Source organism: Capsicum annuum, chromosome 3 (genome assembly GCF_002878395.1).
Source record: "Capsicum annuum cultivar UCD-10X-F1 chromosome 3, UCD10Xv1.1, whole genome shotgun sequence".
NCBI lineage: Eukaryota > Viridiplantae > Streptophyta > Magnoliopsida > Solanales > Solanaceae > Capsicum > Capsicum annuum.
This window is the reverse complement of record NC_061113.1, coordinates 235,270,734-235,290,819: the sequence shown is the minus strand read 5'-3', so window position 1 is coordinate 235,290,819 and position 20,086 is coordinate 235,270,734. Positions and strand designations below refer to the sequence as shown.

Here is a 20,086-nt window from a genome sequence, read left to right as displayed (position 1 = left end):
CTATAAACTATCTATCCAAAATCACAAACATTATCAAAACATTACGAACAAGAAACTACAAGAGACATGCATAACACTATAGGCAAAACTACAAACAAGGCATCATCTCTATTAGTAAGGACGCACTCCTACCCACTAAGTCGCTACCCTAATCCGCGTCCTCCACACCTTCCTATTTAGGGGCAGGTCCTCCGTAAGTTGTAACTATTCTATGTCACGCCTAATCATCTTTCTCCAATATTTCTTCGGCCTACCTCTACCCCGACTGAAATCATCCATAGCCAGTCTCTCACCATCTCAATGTCGCTTCTCGTATCTTTTCTTGCACCGAAGCCATTTCCACCTTCCCTTGAGTAATCTCATTTCTAACTCTTTCTCCTTTAGTAAGTTCGCACATCCATCTCATGAGTATCCTCACCTTCAACTTTTCGAGTAGGAGTTCTTAACTAGCCAACACTCTACTCAATACGACATAGTCGGTCGGACAGCCATGCTGTAGAATTTACCTTTAAGCTTATAAGACACCTTCTTAGCACACAAAATTTCCAAAGCGAGTCTCCATTTCAATCACCCTACATCAATACGATGCGTGACATCCTCGTCAGTCTGTCTATTACCTTGTATCAGAGACCCAAAATACTTGAATCTATCTCTCTTCTGAATGACATGAGATTCCAGCTTTACTGCCACATCAGTCTCATACGTCAAATTACTCTACTTGCGTTCCAAGTAGTGGAAAAAAATAAAGAAGAGAGACACGTACTCGCGTTCGAATTGTAGTTTACGAGTAACGTGATACAAAACAAAGTCCTAAAGGCTAAAACGTGGCTAACATTTAAAGAGTTGCTGCGATTTTCTCAAATTAAAACATTTGTGGGCCTTCCAGAAGGCCCATAGAACATCCAAGTCTGATTGAAGTTGTTCTTCAGAATGAATTGTGCGTAACAAGTTAGTAGGGAAAACATGGCGGAAGAAACAGGAAAATCAGAAAAAGGGAATGAGAAAGTGTGCAAAAGATGCAAACAGACGTATTCAGCAGCTTCTAATAACTCAAATTCATGCCGATTTCATCCTTCTTTCTTTGTCTGTCGCCGTCACGATGATCAGAAAAGGTATCACTTCAAAATATATAAAAAATTGTAATTCTGTTTTCAGTGATCAAATTCATACTGTTTTTTTTGTGTGTGTGTTAGTAGGGTAACATATCAATTAATTAATCAAAGTGTGTCCTAGTGGCCAATCTTGGGTTCGAAAAATAGAGTATGTCATGGGGAAGCTATTAATTTGCAAACCATAGTGGCGATAATTCAGACGATAAAGATTATCGGACGATAAAGAAAAATATACTAAAAGCATATTATTATATGGTTTGACCAATTTCCTACGTATGAAAACTTAATATAAAAGAAACCATGAAAAGCTATTAGAGAGAAATCTCCTCCCTAACATGACTCTTTAAATACTACACTATGGATGTTATTGTGTTATGGCTCGAGGGGAGAAGCCTTCTATTTATAGAGGTAAAAAACGCTTAGGAAAGAGATTTTTTCCAACAAGTAAACTTTTTTTCCACCAAGAAAGATAATTCTGACTATGGTAGAAAATCAGGTAAAGTAGGAAATTCATGGAAAATCTAAACAGTCAATAAAGTGGGATGAAAAGCATGAGGTCTCAGACTTAAATCAAAGCTAGAGTCAAAAACACTAAGTGATTTCTCCTATCCATCATAGCCTTGGTGGATAGAGGTACTTATTGTTGGTGTCAGGTGTTAGGTATTCCGTGGAATTAGTTGAGGTGCGTGTGGCCTTTTAGTCAATGACGTGATTCGAGAACCATGAGGTCTAGAGTTTAAATCCCATCAGGGACAAAAACACTAGTGAGTTCTCCCATTTGTCCTAGCCTTGATGGACAAAGTTATCTGTTGTTGGGAGGAGGTGACAGGTATTTCATGGAATTAGTCGAGTCGAGGCATGCACAAGCTGTCCGGACTCCACAGTTATTTTTTTTAAAAGAGAAGAGTAGGATCCTTTTTTCATGCAATGAATAAATTGTCTTTTAAGGCAAATTAAGGGCCATTTGTGCCTTGGGAGTAACTGGTAAAGTTGCTGCCACGTGACCAGGAGGTCACGGGTTCAAGCCTTGGAAACAGCCTCTGGAAGAAATGCAAGGTAAGACTGCGTACGATACACCCTTATGGTGGGGTCCTTCCCCGGACACCGCGCATAGCAGTAGCTTTAGTGCACCGGGCTGCCCTTTTTAAGGGCCATTTGTGCTTGCGATATGATAATTACATTTTCCCTTTCTTCAAGTTGCATCTTTTATTTCAGCTATTGAGCAGTGATATTAAAATGAAGAGGCAACAGTGTTACTTATGAGGGTTGAGTGCTAAAATGGAAAATGGTTTCAGTTGGACTATGTCAGTAGGTTCTGTATATCATTTTTAGGAACATTATCATCTTGCAATATGCTAGTGTTATTGAAAGCCATCGGTTTCTTGCTTAAAGCATGAAATGAAGGGTTATAGTTTCATGAGTAAACTCTCTTTTCCTATTCAAAGAACAGTGCGCTTCAAAGAATGATGCTCGAAGTGATTCCATTGAGAAGTGGTCAGTTATTTGAATCTAACTTAGAGGAGTTTGATTAATATAGAGACTATCGTGTAGTGGACTCTTCAGTTAATTATGCTAAGTGATTATTATAGTACCAAATTCATCCGTGTTTCAGAATTTTTGATTTGTAAATTGTGCATTTCACTTCAAGAAAATTTAAGTCTCACTTCTCACTTTTCACCCAAGCCTCATGAACCTTTTTTATGAATCTTTTTTCACTTTGAAAGACACTGAGATATGCTTAAATTGTTTTAGAAAATGATCAAAACTGTAACTTTTACTTGTATCCGGAGAGATATCTAACATTTTCCAGCTTTTTTTTTTCAATAGTAAAACAAGAATAATGTAGGCTTCAGTGCACCCAACAGAAAGAAAGAACGCGTTTTCCCTATTTTCATTGACCCAAGTGTTGAACAAATCCCACTCTCAAAGGTCAGTTGTAGTTTCGTTTATCATATGGTTAGGTACTAGAGTAGGCATTCCGTATTGTTTGTATCACTGATCTAAAGTTTGTGCCAAATAACACGAGTCAGGGGAATTGACGTACTAAGGTAGCTCTAGGATTGAATCTATTCTCTCCCTCTACATGGGAGTTGCCCTGCTGAAAAATCTTTGTTAGAATTTGGAACTTTAAAGACATAATTGTACCAATCTTTACCTATTTAAATGTCTTGTCGCTGCTTAGGATGAGTAGCCCTCAGAGAATACTTCAAGTTTCTTCAAGTGCCGCTATTTCTTTAAACCAGAAGGTCATATTGCCTTCGACCTGGTATCACTATCAGTCGTATGACTGTTCTTTTCTCTCTCTTCTGGCATGAGTCAGTACATATACTTAGCTAACCTCATATGATAACCATGATATGCGTGTCATGTGGCCGTAATTTTTCTTTTATTTGGAGACAACCATTACTTTTGCTGCTCTTCATATATAGTCTTCAGAAACAAGCTTTCAAACAACTTAGATATTGGGTTAAGAATGAAGGAAGAGTGATGTGAAAGAATCAGTTCAAAGTGATTCAGTTTTTCCTTTAAGAGACTTATAACAGTATCAGCTAAGTTTTCTAATAATTACAGCTAAACCATCTAAACAATGTTTATCCTCGATAAAAGCATTTGAACTTTTGTTTGGGCTTTCCTTCAACCACTTCTGTGAGTTCCGTCATGAAAGAGTACTTTCGGGACCAAAGAGTAATAACAACTTTTCAGGTTGGAGATCTGAACTTTCCATAGTCCAAGTGCCTGCTATCCTCTACCAATCAACTCATTCAAGGTTCCCCTACATTTTTATCTTTTTTAGTGCCTGCTATCTCCTTTAACTTGTGTTAAAGTACCCTCTTCATTTATTAAGTATTACTGCTGCAAAATTCCTTGCACACTCATTAGGTAGGATTTTGCTTGGGAAAGAGTTGTGTGGATACTATTGAATGCCAGAATGGAAGCTTCATACTAGCTTGATGCTTCTCATAAGTCTTAAGTGAGCTGATTTATAAACGAGAGTGCACATTATGAAATTATTTTCTGAAAAGGGCACTGCAACTTAGGTTTCAAGATTAACAATCTTAGAGAGCTGGGGAAGTGGGAAAATACTCTATAACCTAAATACTTGATTTATGTGCTCGGATTTTAAATGAAACTGTAATAGTTTCTTTCCAAAATATGCTGGGTTATTAGTTCCCCACTAGGGTTCTTAAGGCTCGTAAACGGTTGTCACCAAGTTGGGTTGAGCTGACTAGTTTGCTTATGAACACTAGTGAAGGTGTAGTTTTGCTTCTTTTGCTGCAAATTTCCCCTTATGTCCGGGGAATATGATCCTTTTGCTTGTTCTAGAAACTTAGCATTCCCACGATTTCGCTAGTAGAATTAGATACTGCTGAAGTTCATAGACTTGACCATTATGACATGACTGTCACTGCGAACTACCTGTATCTGCATCCTGCTTGGTACAACTAGAAGTTTAGAACAGACTGCACTGTAATTTTACCTTCAGTACCCAACATGTATGTACATTGGATAATCATTAATCTGAGTGTTGCATCAGAGAAGAACTCAAATGTAGAAACTTCCGTGAGGAGTTGCTGTTAATTACATTTTACATCCTTACTTTTTACTTTTTTTGGCACTTTGCATCTTACTTTTCACTCTGTATTCAAAGGACTCATATTCCAGGCCTGGCTGAGAAGAAACAAGTAGATGTGCGACATGATTTTTGGGCGTGAAGGGCTGGTTTTTCTGCTAGAGGTGAAGCTCTTAGCTGTTACTCTCTTTCTGGGGTGGACCAGTTTCCGAAAGACTGGACAGTAGAGCAAACATTTTTTTTTCTTATAAATAAATGGGGAAATGGCCAATCCCAGTACTATTCGACATGGGACACCTTTGTCCTCCTTGTTTTTGGCCTAGAAGTGCACTCGCCATTAGTCACATAGCTAAAGAATGCCCTCCCCGTATTGATTGCTCTAGCTCGGATGGAAAAGGACCAATTTTGCCTCTAGCTCGGATGCAAAATTTTAGTGTATTCCTTCTGAGGAAAAGGAAGGAGAAGAAGAGGATAATGTTTACTTTTATGCTGCCACCTTCTGTTACTATGGAATAATAGCTTTAGCTGTTAAAATGTACACTGTGCAACTTTAATTTCTTGTATTACTAGACCTTTGAAGGATTTGGTTTCTGAAATTTGGTAAAGGTTTTCCTCTATATTTTTTCACTCCCAGAAGTGGTACTTCCAAGTGTATTTTGGTCATCTTGTCATTATATCATGCAAGATCTTTCCAAGGACGCTTGACTTGATAGTCTCTGCCTTCTTTTTGCTTTGTAGGTATTATGAATTGGGACCGGGTGATCCTCCTTATGCTGCCAAGTTTTATGATTGCTGCGGAGCAGAAGATCCTGAAGCAAGTGGTTGTACCACCAGTTTCCATGTTTCATATGATGATGACTAGGAAGATTCTCATGGTTTGTTATGTAACCTTTCTGTAAATTAGAAACTGTCTGTACCTGAAAGAATTTTGCCCTTTGATCTGAAATGGAGAGTCTCCACATGGTCTACATATTTTATACAGAATAATAATATTCATTTCTTGTACTTGACATGTTCTTGATTTTGTGGATTAGGTGATGCTCAGCCTAACTGTTAATCGAAAAAGTTCTAACTTAACCACTAAATTACATATTATTATCTTCCCGTCTTAACTAAAATGCCAAGTGAAATCACCACTTGTGATGTGATAAAGTTAGTTTCAAACAAAAGAAATGTCATATACAATAAGATAAAATGCAACCAGAATAGGTTGTTGACAACTATAATGAAATAACATGTACTTGATAGATCTAGTTTTTGAACATTTTATATTGTTAACTGAATCTGAATGGATAGCATAGCAGGTGCATAAGCCAGCTCATTTGTAGATTCTACTGAACAAAATAGCTATAGTAATAGCAACATTTGATCTTGTGCCAACTTGCTTAGCTGTATATGCAAGAAACAACTAGTATCACACAACATTCTCAGCTTTGCTGGACAAGCATTAATGAATTTTGCTTCAAACTTTTAAGTTAAAATAAGGACATGTGCATATCTACTTATAATGCTTTTCATTAAAAATGAAGTTGACAATTCACTTGTGGCGATAAAAATATAAACTGATATATTATTAGTAAAAGATTTATGAAGGGTGACAGAGTGATAACATGCGTCCCACCAATTTTGAGAGACAGAGAAAGGCTATTTGTGGCGTGGTACACCTTGTCTTTGTCTGTCCCCACGTTTTAGCTTTACCTTTTTCTTCTCATAGTTTTATTTTATGGTCACTATGCTCATTGTTAGACTCTAAAATCTCTTTATGATTTTTATATTGACCTAGGATTTGTCTGTATTAGCTTGCATACACCTAGAGCCGTTAATATGGTCAGACTCGTTGGGCTGGCTCAATGAGATCTGTAATTTAATGGAGTTCAATTTTTGCAGCCCATTTAAGAACAAGGTTTTTTAACCCAACCCGAATAGGTCCGTGGCCCGTGGGGCTTGAACGATGTGGGTTGGGCTAGCTCGTGGGCTGATCCGTAAGTCAAATACATGCAACTATTTTGATTGTTTATTTGGTTCGAAGGATATCATGTCAAAAGTTATTTAATTGCGTTGTTAGGAGTATTTTTGGGGGGGTGTTGGAGACTTGATTAACAAGTATTAACACTATGTAATATTATCTGATAATATTTATGTTTATTAACATTCTAAAATTAAATTGCAAAATATTATTATTTCAAAAGTGGGCTGATCCGTAAGATGCGCAACCCACAGAGTAATGGTGTGGGCTTGGTGTTTTTTGGCCCATCAAACCCGTCAAACTCAAACCCCGAATGGGCTGGGCCGACCCGTATTGACCGCTCTACATACACTTCGACTCAACTATTTCTCAAGTATCTGGTATGTATGATCATATAGATATTAGATAATTGTGTTCATCGAGTAGAGGCGAAAGAAGAATTCTAAATTTATGAGTTCTGAATTCAGAAAAAAGACAACTTATTGAGTTCTTGGTTATCATTCTAAATAGTATATTTTTTTTCTTTGTATGATTTTTGAACTCGATCTTTTCTAATGTACTGCACCTGAGTGTTCTCTTAACAAGAGTAAAAGTAACATTGTCTCGATATGACTTATAACAAGAGGTTCAAGGCATGGAAGCAATCACTAATGCGTGCATTAGATTAGAGTCTAATCATCTGACTGATCGCATTACACCACTTGAAACGCATACACACCCCTATCTAGAACTTTGCCGACGCAGAGATGCTTTGTGCATCTGGATTGCGTTGCCCAAAAGTTCTTTTACCATTATCTTTCCCTGTTTCCAATAAAAAAAAAAATCAAGAAAAGTGATCCCGATTTAACTGCAAGTAATTTCTATTCCCTCCTATCCCAATTACATGTCACATAACGAAAGTGTTTCTTAAATTGAGATAGAGCAGCAATACGAAAGATATTTTACAACTACCTTGTATATTGTTATTATACTTAGGCGTAACTTATATAATGTTTAGACCATAAAAAAAAATCAAAAAATGTATTAACCTTTTTGGATTTGCTTTTAATAAGTGGCTTATAAGTCAAAAGTCAAAAGTTGGTACTATTTGGCTTTTGGCTTATAAGCACTTATTTTTACTTAAAAATAAGTGCTTAAAAGTATTTTTTTAATTTGCCAAACACCACCAAAATTAAAAAAATACTTAAAAACTAAGAGTAACTAAAAATAAATCAATCCAAACACCATTTAATGGAGCTTAGTTTATAAATGGAGGAGAAAGTGAAGATGCAGAAATTACATACTTTTTTAACACTTAAAAGTGTGAACGACTCTTCACTCTTGAAATTATTATCTTAGATATGAAAAAAGTAAATAAAACTAAAATATGAGTGCATGTGTTCGTATAGATGTAAATACATAATGTACGTATTGTTTGTTTGCCCAAAATCTTAATAGTAGAAAAAAGAAATCAGGACTAGGAGTGCATGTTACATGTGGGCATTCTATAATTGTCACATAGGCTCATAGGCACCAGTATCAAGATCCAAAGTTGCATTCAATAATTTTTATTATATTTTATAATTTTACTATGTTCATTTTTCATTTATTATGTTTCACTTTTCGAGAGTCAAACTATATGAACATTAACTAATATTTGTAAAATGAATTTTTTCATCACATTAAAATTAATGAGAAAGATTGTAACTTAAAATATTTTTCTAATAGTTTTCGATATTAAAATTTTAAAACGTATAAACTTAAAATCTTGAATATATCTGTAGCACCACGGTAACTGATAGCACATTGTAGTATAGTTATTATATTTTATTTGTACTCAATACGAGGGGGTGGGGGAGGCTTAATAAGTACAAGCTATTTTCTATCAAAAAGAGGAATATTTTTAATTATTGGCTTAAAAGTTACACATCAATAAGGCTGGAAACCAAAAATAATGTGTCTCACGTTTTAAAAGTTAGCATATTTCTCGTACCAAAATAATTCTGCATGACAATGTATTTGGGAACATTAAAAATGTTATGAAATATAAAACAAATAAGAAGAAGAATAGAGAGAGAAGAAACAAAGATTATTATTTCTCTTGACGGGTTCTTAATAGGTGAATTACAATGAAAAAAAACTTCTTTATTTATAGGGAAATCTAACCTTGGGGTTTCTAACTTTTCTTTTTCATAAATAGACATTCACTATAAATGGTAAAGTTGACATTCACTATATATGGTAAAGTAGACATTCACTATATATGGTAATATATTTATAACAATTTTCTTAAATGTCTAATTGATAGATAATGTGTCTCGTTAAAATCTTAGTAGAAAAAACCCAGTGGAAAAAAAATTTTAGTGAAGGAATAGAAAAAATCCAGTGGGAAAAAAAATCTAGTGAAGGAAAAAGAGTACACATTTCTAAAAATACGCATCTAAGCTGTCACATTAAAAACCTTACAAGGAAAATCCAGTGGGACAAAACCTTGTAACGGAAAAAGAGTACAACGTGTATTAACTCCCCCTAATAAGAACATCTTTGAACCGCTGCATTCCGATCTTGTGCACCATCTTCTTGAAAGTTGCACTTGGAAGAGACTTGGTGAATAAATCAGTTACATTGTCACTTGAACCAATCTGTTGCTTGTTAATATCACCATTCTTTTAGATATTATATGTATATAAAAGCTTTGACGAAATATGCTTCATTATATCTCCTTTTATGAATCCTCCATTAAGTTATGTTATGTATGCTGTATTATCTTCATAAAAAATGTGGGTACTTTGTCACATTTCAAACCACATTTTTTTCGAATGAGATGTATCATGGACCTCAACCATACACATTATCGGCTATCTTCATGGATAATTATTATTTCAGCATGGTTCAATGAAGTAGCTAGATAGACTGCTTTGTATATCTCCAAGATATGACAGTGTCTCCATATGTGAACACATTGTTGTTTGAGATCGAGATTTATGCGGGTTAAATAAATATCCAGTATCAGCATAATCAACAAGATCAGAATTGCAATCTTTAGAATAAAGTAAAATCATGTTGATCCCATTTCGATCTCTTAGTAGGAGTAAAACTATACTTTGCTAACAAATCAACTGAAAAAGGTCATATCAAACCTTGTAGTATCTGCGAGATACATTAATGCATCAATTACACTGAGATATGATACTTCAGGACCAATTCGATTCGGTATGTTTCTCATTTCAACAAATAATTTATTGACTTTGAAAACTCTCCAAGAGTTTCAATGATTTTCAAGTTATAAACTTATGTAATATAAGGTTTATATATAAGTTTCCTAGAAACTTTTATATGCTTCAAACATTTTGAATCCTTAAAAAGTTTCATATATATTGTCAAGTGACAATATTCAGCATTTCAAATGTGACATCTTCAAGTATTTGAATTGCAAATCAAATAAGTTTTATGCTTATCAAGATGCATTCTTTCGTATCACTTAATAAATGTTTCTATGTCCGCATGCTTAAATAAACATAAAATTTAGATCCTCGTAATCCTTCACAATATTGCGTCAATATTGTATCAATTATATTGATGATATGTCATTTCATATCGATTCATAATGTGACATAACATTTTGAGATCTCATTAGTTCATTATTTTCAGGTACCTGAACCTCTTATAAGGTTTCAAGAGGTGTTATGTCGTAGGCTCTTCAAAAGCATATTGTCTTCTTGTTATGGTCATTTGCTCCTTATCCTTTTCAAGAATTATTTCATATTGAAATCGATTGGTCTACTACGCTTCATATGTGTGTAGACTTTGTCCTTTAGGACACAAAATAGGAGCAATTGCAGCTTAAACATGAGATGCTTTCAGCATTTGACTTTAATTATCTTTTGAATGAGGATCTGATGATAATTCCTAACATATTTCATAGCTGCTTATAATCTACCCCTTATGTTAGGAAAACTAACAAACATCCTCCATCTTCTTTGGGGAATCCATCTCTGTGCATCATGGTATATTCATTAATCGTATACCGCACATCAGAACTATTAGATGAACAATGTGTGGTTCCTAACTCATAACTAATTTTGAGGGGAGTTAATCATAATTTATTGGTTTGATGCATACAAGTACTTTTGTATATAATATTTCATATTTCAAACCAATACATGAAGCTTTGTTCTCATTAGCAATGATTCAGCTATTTATTGAAGGTATTCAATGTCAAACCATCATCATCAAGATGAATTGTCTTGATTACACAATCTGAAAGTTTTGCTCTTAACTCAATTTTACTGAACAAACAACTTTATGAATGTCAAATTGTAGGTTGACAACAAAGGTACATGTGATTATTTTATTGATGCATCTTTTCGACATATCACATAATAGGTGAACGAACCGTTTTTCACCTTTTATACTTTTCAAATTTTAAGGGATCCAATCTCAAAATTAGTTGGTCCAACCAACTTATCATGAGAACAAGCGACATTAAAAGTTCATGAAGAATATTCTATTTCTTCAATATATGTTTAATACTCACTATGCACTAATGCACATTTTTGGGATGTCACAATCGTTCAATCGTTCATGTCAATTTATGAACTTTTATACTAGTAAACATCAAGTTTATCATGACATGTTCATCTTTCCTTAGTTAATTTCAGATTTACTATTTAATGAATAAATTTCAGATTTACTACTTCAGAAGTAGATTTCAAAATAAATCTTCTCAATTATTCTGCCTCTTTCGTGGGTGAGTTGTGATACCATCACAATCAAGTGCACATTTGCATTGATAAGCTTCTTATTACCCAAGAATGGAATATAATCGTGCCTTAAGCCTATCAAATTCTGATAGCTTATAACCTCTTTCATGATATTGCTATTTCAAGAGCAAATCGAGGTATACATATAATGTCGAGAAATTTTCTTTAACATATCTTATAATTATAATAAGCGTGTGAAAATACTATCATTTTTTATGATAATTATTATATTGTCCCTCCATGCTTATAGTCGTACGTTTAATTACTTGTCTTCTTTCAGACATATTAAGCATTGCTACCACATTTACTTCAGAAAATGGAGCATATTCAATGGGACAAGTGATTTTTCACCAAAAGTGCATTAATTTAATTTGCCTTAGCCATCATTATATTGATGGTGTATTGAGATTCAAACTCAATATTTTATCCATATAAAGACATCTTAGGCTATAGCCTTATGGGACTTTGAACCTAATATCCTATCATCATGGTGCATTGAAACTTGTAAACCAATGTCTTACTCTTTTAATGAGATATTTTAAATTCATCATCATATCTTTTAACAATATTGTTCTTCTTCATGAACAAATTCAAAACATATGTAATTCCAAATCAATTATTTTTCTCAAATTCAACAATAACTATATCATTAGTAGGAAAAAACAAACATAAGGAATTACTAACCTTAAAATTACCTTTAGATTTATAATCTCACCTTGTTTGGTAGAGTTTCGTGTGGATAACGTGTTATGAAATATAAAGCAAATAAGAAGAAGAATAGAGAGAGAAGAAAGAGAGATTATTATTTCTCTTGACGGGTTTCTTAATGGGTAAATTACAATTAAGGAAAACCTCTTTATTTATAGGAAAAAATTAACTTTGGGGTTTCTAACTTTTCCATAAATAGACATTCACTATAAATGATAAAGTTGACATTCACTATATATGATAATATATTTATAACAAAAAAGTGATTTTCCTTGAAGGTATTTAACTCTTGATAGCTTATTTAGGTATGGAAATAGAGATCTAAAAAGATACAAAAATTATAAAACAGGAAATCATAATGCGTGTCTTTATAGCTACTTTATAATGAGAGTTCGATATACCTGTTATTTGTATATTAAATATAAAAAAGTTTAAAAGAAGATTGTTTTTCGAAACATAACATTGATATATAGTTCTAGAGTAATAAAATCTCTTCACATCAGTTGCAGATTTTTGATCAGTTAATTCCTCGAATGGTCATTCAACTTATAATATTTAAAGTCATCCATCTATTGCTATTTAACGTAGAAAATATTTTTTTTGAAAAAATCATTGGACATTTCATGTCATACTAAGACATTGAATCAGGATGATATATAGCTTATGATTTATTATCTTTGATTTTGATTGAATTAATTTTCTTTAGCTAATTAAGGACAACGGAATTGTTATAGTAACTTTGATTAATTATTTTCATAAGTTGAATGACCATTTCAAGACATTAATTTCGAATATTAAAGATTTTGATGTACTTTACACCTAATGCTTTCATATAATGAATTCGTTGCTTCCTCATTTGTGTCAACAACTAATAGCACTACAAAAATAAGGTCGATTAATAAATGAAACCTTATTAATTATTTGCAAAATGGAAAATAAAATTCATTTGTATAATTGCATCAATAGAGGAGAGAACGATTGTGTTACTGTGTTAAATTATGGGCTACTATGCAAAGCCATGTGCTTCGATAAAGAAAACTTTGATCTATCATTTTCTACTCATTTGTTTTCTTCTCCTTTTATACTTTCCTCTTGCTTTTTGGGTAGGGGGTTGGATGCAGTGGCGGAGTAATTTTTTTTTTTTTTGAGTTTAATTTGGTATTTTATTAATAAGGAATAATCATCAAACTATAATGGACCAATCCATTATACAAGTGAACATTCTAAGCCTATTTATTTGACTCGGCACAACCCGGATCCATTTACAACAAATATAATCAGTAGAGTTTCCAAAATAGACAAGTTTCCTAATCCCTATCTCATTCACGCCTCTTTTCAACATGTTTCTTCCCTTCTTCAACTGTGGATTCCTTCGATTGTTACTTTGGACAATCAATCTGGTACCGCTTTTTGTCGATGATTCTCCTGTTGATTCAGATTCCAAAAGTAAGAATTTCCTCCTTTATTTTATTGTACCAGCTTCCTGTTGCTTGAATATTGATGCTTCCTCTTTTGTAGTTGATTTCTCCGATGTATGGGACTTTGAAAGGCTTTTTTATCAGCTCTGAGTGATCTAGTTAACTGTGCTAAGCTGCTACCTCCAGGTATGATGTTTATCACTTGCCTTTGAGAATTTTTTCTTATTCCTATGCTTGCCTTAGTGTTTCCTGCTTCTGATGCTCAGATCTAGAAGGGATGAAGATAAGGGATGCTTGGACCCACGAAGATTCTGGTAGCTGCTTCACACTTAGGTTTAAGAAGCTCAACTCGACCCATAGATCCTCCCATAAAGCTGAGAATCTATTGTGTTAGCTGAAGTAGACTAGGCTAGTTATATCATGCTTTGTTTTTGTTGTTTTTATGTCTTGTACATATGTAACATGTACACTAAGAAGCCTAAACCCCCCTTTTCCCTCTATCCCTTTAGTGATATGATTCTCAGGTAAGGGCACTGTCATTTATCACTATTAAGGATAGCTTTTCCTCTCTTGTGATATTGTTGAAAATTGATAATAGTGACTACTCCTGAATCTATGGATAGATTAGCAAGATGATCAGCTAACTAATTTCCTTCCTTGTAAATATGTTGATATTTGACTTGCTTATCTTGCATGTATTGTTGTATCTCCTTGACTATATTTGCAATGTTCCATGGACACTTTCAATTTCCTGATATTATCTTCTGCATAACAAGAGAGTCCATCTGAATGATTACCTTATCAAAGTGTGTCTGATTACAATGCTTAGTTGCATGTAGAATAGCATTTGCCTCTGCCTGCATACTGTTTGCCTATTGTTGTGGTTCTGCTTTAGCATATAGAATAATCCCATTCCTATCCCTCAGACAAAAAGCATATGAACTTCCACCCTCTTCACCTCTGACTGCACCATCCGTATTATATTTCACCTATCCATCTTCTGGCATCTCCCACATCACCTTAGTCACCTTGATCTTGCTTTTAGTCTTAGCCAACTCCTGTAAAATTTGAGTCTATTCAACAGAGAAAACTCTTGTAAGTTTTTTTAACATCAATAATAGCCTCAAATTTCTTGTTATGTTATAAATGAGTCTCAATCTTGTGGTGTTCTTGTTATCATGCTTCTTTCTATTTCTTCTCCTCCAAAGTTCCCATAGACTGATGCTGGGTAGAGCATGGAAATATGGTTGGTCTCTCATCTTCACCTCAACCTTCCAACACTTGAGAATAATACCCCTTAGTGTCAAGTTTTGAATATATATACCTGTAAAAGAAGAAAAGTAGGACCAAGTCCTGTTAGCATAATGTGACCTTCTGAAGACATGTGCAAGTGTCTCCACTAACCACTGTAGGTTCCTCATAGCACCAACATTTAGATGGACCCTACATTCCCCATTTTCTAGCATTATCATCAAATGGTATTCTGCTTTTCCATAACCTCCACATAAAGAAGCATATTTTAAAAAGTAACCCTTTAATCCAAATATACTTATAAATGTTACTTAGGTGGCCCTTGTTCCTGATATACTACCAAGCATTCTTAACTGTGAATTCTTCCTTTGAATCCATGCTTCATACTGGAATGTCTGACCTTCTCCTGTAGGTGGTTAAACTTTAGTAAGAATATGCTCAGCCATTTCTGGTGTGAACATGTTTGTGATCAAATGTTCATCCTATCTACCCTTTCTTGCAATATTGTTGACTCGTTGATATTGCATATTCTCCTCCCAGTTGCCTTCTATTAAGGAGAATAAATCACCTTGTCCAGTCCAATTATCTAACCATAAATCAGTATTTTCTTTCCTCAGTTTCCACACTATCAGAGGCTCCACCAACTCTTTAGAAATTACCATCCTTTTCTACACTTGTGATCCCCTTGGGCCAGTTTTCCATACAATCATTGTTGGATGCTTATTTCTACAATATTTACTAAATATGAAATCTCTCCAAATAGATTTTGTTATCCTAAAGGTCCACCATAGTTTATGGAACAATGCCATAGAAATATCAGATAATCTTCTAAATCCCAACCTTCCTTCCTCTTGTGGTAGACACACATCTTGCCACTTCACCCAATGCCTACCATTTTCCCCAATTTTGGTATTCCAAAAAAATTAAGCTAGAACCTTTTGCATAGAATTCAGGACATTCAGAGGTAGATTCATCACTGATAAATAGTGAATAGGAACACTCTGCAATGCATGCTTAATCAACACTGCTCTACCTCCATATGAGAGAAGTTTTTCTTTCCAATTTTGTACCTTATTTGCTATCTTATTCATCAACTGTTGGTAATACTCTTTTTCCTTCCTCATATAGAAAATAGGACAACCAAGGTATGTGAAAGGAAAATCTTTGATCAAGATGCCTGTACCAACTTCTGCTAACATTCTCACTCCATTAGAAACCCCCTTGTGCAGATAGATTGCACTTTTTTCTTTGTTAATCTTCTGTCCAGATACTACTTCATATTTGTCCAAAGTATTAGACACCAACTGCAATGTTCTCACTTCACCTTTGCATAATATAATCATATCATCTGCAAAAGATAAGTGATTCAATTTAGGACTTCCTCTTGGCATACCAAACAACTTAAAATCCTTTTCCTGCATCAGTTTCTTCAAATTCCTAGACAGAACTTCAGCTGCAATAATGAACAAAGTAGGTGATAAATGATCACCCTGCTTCAATTCACTTGATGATTTAATAAATTCTTTTAGCTGCCCATTCAAAAGAATTGAATACCAATTGTTCTCTAACAATCTGTACACCATGTCTATAAGAACTTCTGAGAAACCCATTTTCCTCAGCACCTTGGTAAGAAAAAACCATTCCACCCTGTCATATGCCTTCATCATATATAATTTCATGACCATATTAGGAGGTTTACCCCTTTTTCTTATTTCTGAAACTATTTCCTGCACCACCAATACATTCTCAGCTATGCTTCTTCCCTGAATAAAACCTGTTTGTTCTGGTGATATCAACTGAGGTAATAAGCCTTTAATCCTCTCATGAATAATTCTTGAGAAGATTTTATTTATAAAATTACTAAGTGATAGAGGCCTCCCATCTGAAAAAGTATTCACTACTAACTTTTTTGGTAATAATACCAAATTGGTATGAGTAATGAATCTAGAAAGTTGGTATCCACAAAAGAAAGCTATTACCATTTTGTGTATGTCCTGGTTTGTAATTTCCTATGCATCCTGATAAAAGGCTCCAGTGATTCCATCAGGTCCCCCTACACTGTTCATGTTCAAGCCCATTACTGCATTATTTACTTCATCTTCAGTAGGAATCCTTAAGATCTTCTTATTCTGTTGCTCAGTTACTAGGATTGGTACTTCATCTAGCATGGAAAAATCCTCTGCATCTTCATGTTTAGTAAACTGGTTATGAAAGAAATTAATAGCTGAATCAGCTATCTCTTACTTTTTTTCCATCCACTCACCTTCTCCATTCTATATTTTTCTTATTCTTAATCTACTCCTTCTTCCTTTAACAGTTGTATGGAAGAGTTTTGTGTTTCTTTCTCCATCTTTAAATCATTCATACCCTGTTTCTGCCTTCAGAACTCTTCTTCCCCCTTTAATTGCAAATTTAACTAAGCTTGAGTTTCACTCAAATTTTCCCTGCTTATTCCACTAGGATTCTCCTCAAATTACTTCTTTCTAACTTTGATAATATCTTTTAGTGTTGCTATTTCTTGGAATATATTACAAAAAGTTTCTTTATTCCACCTTGTCAAGGTTGCTTTAGTTTTCTCCAGCTTCTGCTGAAATACAATGAAAGGATTCCCTTCTATCTCTATTGTCTAATTCTGTTTGATCACTTCTAAGAATGATTCTTCCTTCAGCCACCAATTCAAAAATCTAAATGATCTGATTATCTGCTCTCTTTCTATTCTGAAATGAATTAGCATAGGAGAATGATTTGATCCACTTCTAGGTAAATTCTCCACATCCATAGTCTGAAATAAATTGTGTAACCTATCATAGTACAACACCCTATCCAACCTTTTAAATATGTAATCTTCATCAGTTCTCCCATTCCACCTAGTATATCTGTTTCCTTTAAATTGAGGTTCGCCCAGATTACACAAATTTATACACTCGTTAAAATCCTGTGTTTCATTGAATGTAACTGGTAACCCCTCCAATTTTTCTTCTTCATTTCTTATGACATTGAAATTACCCCAATTATCCATGGTTGTTGATATGCATCTACTATGTCTAATAATGAGTCCCATAATTCTTGCCTTTCTTCTAAACTACATTTGGAATATACTAATGTAACTATCAAAGAAACATCAGTATTTTGACTTTGTACTTCAGAGATAATTGTTGCTCCTCATCTTTAACTATACTAAATTACAAATTTTCGTCCATGAATGTCCATATCTTACCAGTTACATTTACTACTGCATGTTTCATCCCCAATCTTCTCTTGTATTCCTCTATAGACTGCCTATCTTGAAAAGGTTCCATAATATCTATAAAATAGAAATGATGTTTTTTCTGCATTGTGATTAATCTAGTCAAGGCCTACTATGTATTAACAGACCTTATATTCCATATTAATGCATTCATGGTTTAATCTTAGAAGTATGACTCCTTGTATGAATTATGACTGAGGTTGCACTACTACCCTTATTCTTCTTTTTTGATTTTCCTTACTTGTTTTTTAGAAACTCTATTTGCTTTGGTGACAAATCTGTAGCTTTAGATACTTGATTGATATTGTCTTCCAAGTTATTTCCATCCATGTCTTCTTTCTTTTCATTGCAACTCTCTATTAACTTATCTGATTGAATAGCTAAAGGAGAAATACCTTCCAACACCATTAATTCATTTTTTCTTCCATCAAACAACTATATTTTCTTCTCTTCTTCATCCTTCTTCAACTCTTCTATGTTAATTTTCTTCTGATGTTCTATTTTTTTTATCATTCTCATCATGCTAAACATCTCCTTGTTGATTCTCTTCTTCCTTGTCATTCTTATCATTTGTTACCTTTCCTTTATCAGCTTCCTGAATATCTTGATGTAATTCTATACTTTTTTCAAAGCTTTTGTTAACCTAGTCTTTTGTATTGATTTTCCCTCCTTCTGCTTGGACTTCCCCTTGTTTTTATTTGTCTCCAGTTTCTGAATCAACTTTATTGCCTTCATCTTGATCTTCATTGTCCTTTAAAACATTAAAAGAATTGGAAACTTAAAGGTCCTCATCATTTTTCCCATTTACTTTTCCTAGAATACGACCATACCTGTCCTTCCTATATCTATTCTTCCTTGTGAGCCACTGATGATTATTTGTGTTTTCTCTTCTTATGTTACCCTGATGCTGAGGCTATTGTTTCCTTTGTTCAACCGGTTCCTTATTCATTGGTTTTCCTTCTGTACCTTTGCTCTCTTCATTCATTTTTCATATAATTCTAGATGAGTGTTCTAGCTGTTAGGATATACTATTAACCATGTAATTTGTGTTATAGTATTATATTTTCATCCCATGTAAAGACTATTTATTATATTAATAAAATCTTTACTTGAATATATCATTGTGTTAACATGTGTGTCCTTTGCTTATATAGTAGACAGTTTTGTGTATGGAGTATTTTAACTTATGCACAGAAGATTAAAATTGTCGGTTCTTATAAGTAATAAATTAGCGTTCACAATCAAAGATGAGGTAGGACAACATCTTGATGATTGCAACACAAGATTAAATATAATTTGATCTTAATTATGGGAGTGGTAATATTCTGACTTCTTGTGTTAGTACATTTCGTATGTATTGAACGGACCAATTAGGGATATTCATTTATGTTTTGAATATTAATAAACGATTTCTCTAGATCATGACATGTGCTTATAATCTTGATATAATTATTATGATCTATGTGGTTTGTTTTATCGTTTTAATCTATTAAAAGGTGAGACTCTTTTGTGAGTCAACATATTCCTGATAGGTTAGATGATGACGAATCACTTAGTGAAATATTAATTAGTTGAGAGAACCATGTCTTGAACTTGAGATAAAAGACACACCTTTATGGTTGCTTATAAGTTTTCACGTGAAAACCCTGCAGGTGGATTTTATATCTGTCATGTGAAATAAGTTAAGCATTATAAATAAAGAATTAAATTAATTATTGAGTTAAATTTTTTAGAAAATTTAATTTAATTAATTGGTCTAGGTAATTCTAACATGGGGAGTTAAATAATATGTAATTGTAGATTTCAAAATTAAATCGAGGAGTGCAATTACAGATTTCTAGTGGAATAATTTATAATTTATTATGATATGATAATTTATTCATTATCGAATTAATATCATAATTGAAATTCTCAGCTAATAAATTTGCGGTCCCTACTATGCCTGATTAACTAATCAAATTTAAAAAAGAAAAAGAGTTATAGAAGAGGTAATATTTACCGGTCTTTTGTAAATAAGGAATAAAATAATTAAGAATTAATTTTGGTATTATGAAAAATTTAAAGCTAAAAA

At 33.6% G+C, this 20,086-nt stretch overlaps 1 protein-coding gene and 1 long non-coding RNA gene across 2 annotated transcripts; both read left to right on the top strand.

The window, feature by feature from the left end:
- The first annotated feature begins 831 nt into the window (after nt 1-831).
- On the top strand, nt 832-5,688 carry LOC107862916. Its single transcript, XM_016708629.2, has 2 exons — nt 832-1,112; nt 5,422-5,688. The coding sequence occupies exons 1-2, from the start codon at nt 964-966 to the stop codon at nt 5,543-5,545; spliced, it is 273 nt and encodes a 90-aa protein (XP_016564115.1). The 5' UTR covers nt 832-963; the 3' UTR covers nt 5,546-5,688.
- A 7,533-nt stretch (nt 5,689-13,221) lies between these two features.
- Nucleotides 13,222-14,142, top strand: LOC107866073. Its single transcript, XR_001672764.1, has 3 exons — nt 13,222-13,545; nt 13,618-13,703; nt 13,784-14,142. It is a non-coding gene; the product is annotated as an uncharacterized LOC107866073 (long non-coding RNA).
- The last annotated feature ends 5,944 nt before the right edge of the window (nt 14,143-20,086 follow it).